General features: G+C 52.7%; 1 protein-coding gene across 2 annotated transcripts; it reads left to right on the plus strand.

Annotated features, from left to right (window-relative positions):
• The first annotated feature begins 603 nt into the window (after positions 1 to 603).
• LOC119359745 (homeobox-leucine zipper protein HOX14-like) lies at positions 604 to 2,204 on the plus strand. Of its 2 annotated transcripts, XM_037625845.1 has the most exons (3): positions 604 to 825; positions 952 to 1,307; positions 1,386 to 2,204. In XM_037625845.1, exons 1-3 carry the CDS (start codon positions 765 to 767, stop codon positions 1,623 to 1,625), a joined length of 657 nt encoding a protein of 218 aa, XP_037481742.1. In that variant the 5' UTR covers positions 604 to 764; the 3' UTR covers positions 1,626 to 2,204. The 2 variants fall into 2 exon arrangements, with proteins under 2 accessions (XP_037481742.1, XP_037481741.1); XM_037625844.1 differs by having other exon boundaries at positions 952 to 2,204.
• Positions 2,205 to 2,287: the final 83 nt, after the last annotated feature.

The following is a 2,287-nucleotide window of genomic DNA, read 5'->3' on the forward strand; positions in this document are numbered from 1 at the left end:
CAAATTGGTGTTGTATTTTAGGTGTTGTAAATTTTGAGTAAAAGAATTTGTGTATAGGGCATCTATTGAAGCACCGTTTTTGTCCCCCGGCAATGTAAAAAGCGGTTAGGCCCTATTATAAGGCACCTATTAGAGATGCTCTAAGAATCGTTATCTCTGTAATCAAATTTTCATTGCTACTTGGGAATGAGCAACCCTCTCTCTTTGCTCAAATGCGTTCCCGTGTGCGCCTTCTAGCGTATGCTATACGACGATGTTACAAATGTAATGTCTAGCCTCATACACAACATGCGTATTTGTGAAAAAAGAGAACTATGTACTCCAAAGAAATCCAGAGTCTCCAAAATTAAGTGGCATAGAGTGCGTCAGCAATGAGCAGATAATGGCGCGGGCGAGTGAGGAAGCTAGTGAGTGTGAGTGTGCAACAGTAAAGTACTTGGCTGGATCCAACGTTTGCCCCCGATCACTCTCACATCTCCCCGGCCAGACGGCCTGGCTCGGAAAGCACCTAGCCGGCCGGAGCCCCACCGGCGCTTGCCGCTGGGCACCTCTGCCACCTATTTATATCACGTACGCCTAGGTCTCTCTCCCTCCAGACACGCACTCTCCCCTCCTTCAACTAGCGCTTTGCGGCCGTTGGTCCTCCCCTCGATCCAGTTCCTCACCTCACCACACCAAGAGCGCAACCCACCGCGTCTCCCCTTCCTCTAATCTTCCAATTCCAACCATCCCTTCTCTCCCCTCCTCAGCTCCGAACAGCAGGCATGGACAACCAGCAGCTCTTTGGTTCCTCCTACGTGGACACGCCTTTCTTCGCGGCCAATGGTACGTACGACGCCGCGCGCCCCCGGTGTTTGCGCATGCGATGATGCAGCTGCAGTAGCTTCATTTTCACCGGCCAGGACACGCATGTGATGCCCTTTTTTCCATGTCGTTGTTGTGTGTGTGCAGGCACGGCGCAGCGGGAGAGCAAGCCGAAGGCTCGGCGCAGGCGGCGGAGGGCCGCGAGATGCGGCGGAGGGGATGGTAACGGCTGGGAGATGGACGGAGGAGGGGACCCCAAGAAGCGGCGGCTCACCGATGAGCAGGCGGAGATGCTGGAGCTGAGCTTCCGGGAGGAACGCAAGCTGGAGACCGGCCGGAAGGTGTATCTGGCCGCCGAGCTCGGGCTCGACCCCAAGCAGGTCGCCGTGTGGTTCCAGAACCGCCGGGCGCGCCACAAGAGCAAGACGCTCGAGCAGGAGTTCGCCAGGCTCAAGCACGCCCACGACGCAGCCATCCTCCACAAATGCCACCTCGAGAACGAGGTAAGCTTGCTCATACACACTCACACTGGCGTACATACAAATTCCTCTTCGTTCTTGCACAAGCTGACTGCCAGCCAGGTGCTGAGGCTGAAGGAGAAGCTGAGAGCGACTGCGGAGGAGGTGCAGCGCCTCAGGTCGGCAGCTGGGATCCACGCCAATGGCGGAGACTCCGCTGGCGCCGTTAGCGTGTGCGGCGGGAACCCGGGCTCATCCTTCTCGACGGGAACCTGCCAGCAGCATCCGGGTTTCAGCGGGGCAGACGTGCTGGGGCGGGACGATGACCTGATGATGTGCGTCCCCGAGTGGTTTTTCGCATGAATTAGCTAGAGTTTATGGTGGCTATGCCGATAGCAGCGTGTTCGAGTGTTTTTTAATTAGCATGAAATAATATCTCCCACAAAATAGGCGCTATAGCTGCTCGGGAGCCTCGCCGCTACGCTATGGCTGCCGCCGCCAAATCCTCCACAAATCCCTCCAAAGGGCTTCAGAATCAGCAAAAACCTCTAGAAATCATCTGTCCCGCCGGAAAAGTTGTTGCTATTTGCCGCGATTGTCTGCTATGCGGCCGCTATAGCTGCTGAGAGTGGCCGCCCCTAAATCCTTTCTCCGGCGATTTTAATCTTTGGTTTTTAGCCTGTATATATGGGGTGATTTGAAATTGACACGAGCTGGACATCAACTACATGCTGATCGATTACTATTCTAGTTAGCCATAGTTTTAATTATTAATTAAGTTGGGACGATCTCTATGCGTGCGTGCTGTTTAATTATGTATGGAGAGTGTTGATTAATGGCAAAAGCTTGCAAGCTAGCAAGTGTAGTACTGGTCGCTCTCTTCAAGATCAGAGATGATGTGTATATGTTATCATTCGATATATATTTTACTTCAGCCGTAAATTGTCTTCTTAGTGAAGCACTATGTATGTACAAGTTGGCAATCATCTTTGCAAATGAAGCTCTAAATATTGATGATGATGTTG

Source organism: Triticum dicoccoides, chromosome 2A (genome assembly GCF_002162155.2).
Source record: "Triticum dicoccoides isolate Atlit2015 ecotype Zavitan chromosome 2A, WEW_v2.0, whole genome shotgun sequence".
Taxonomy (NCBI): domain Eukaryota; kingdom Viridiplantae; phylum Streptophyta; class Magnoliopsida; order Poales; family Poaceae; genus Triticum; species Triticum dicoccoides.

Excerpts from the sequence above, each read along its gene's own strand:
- LOC119359745 (XM_037625844.1), top strand. The coding sequence starts at position 765 with ATGGACAACCAGCAGCTCTTTGGTTCCTCCTACGTGGACACGCCTTTC. Across the intron at positions 826-951 it reads GCCTTTCTTCGCGGCCAATG|GCACGGCGCAGCGGGAGAGC; the intron begins GTACGTACGACG and ends GTGTGTGTGCAG.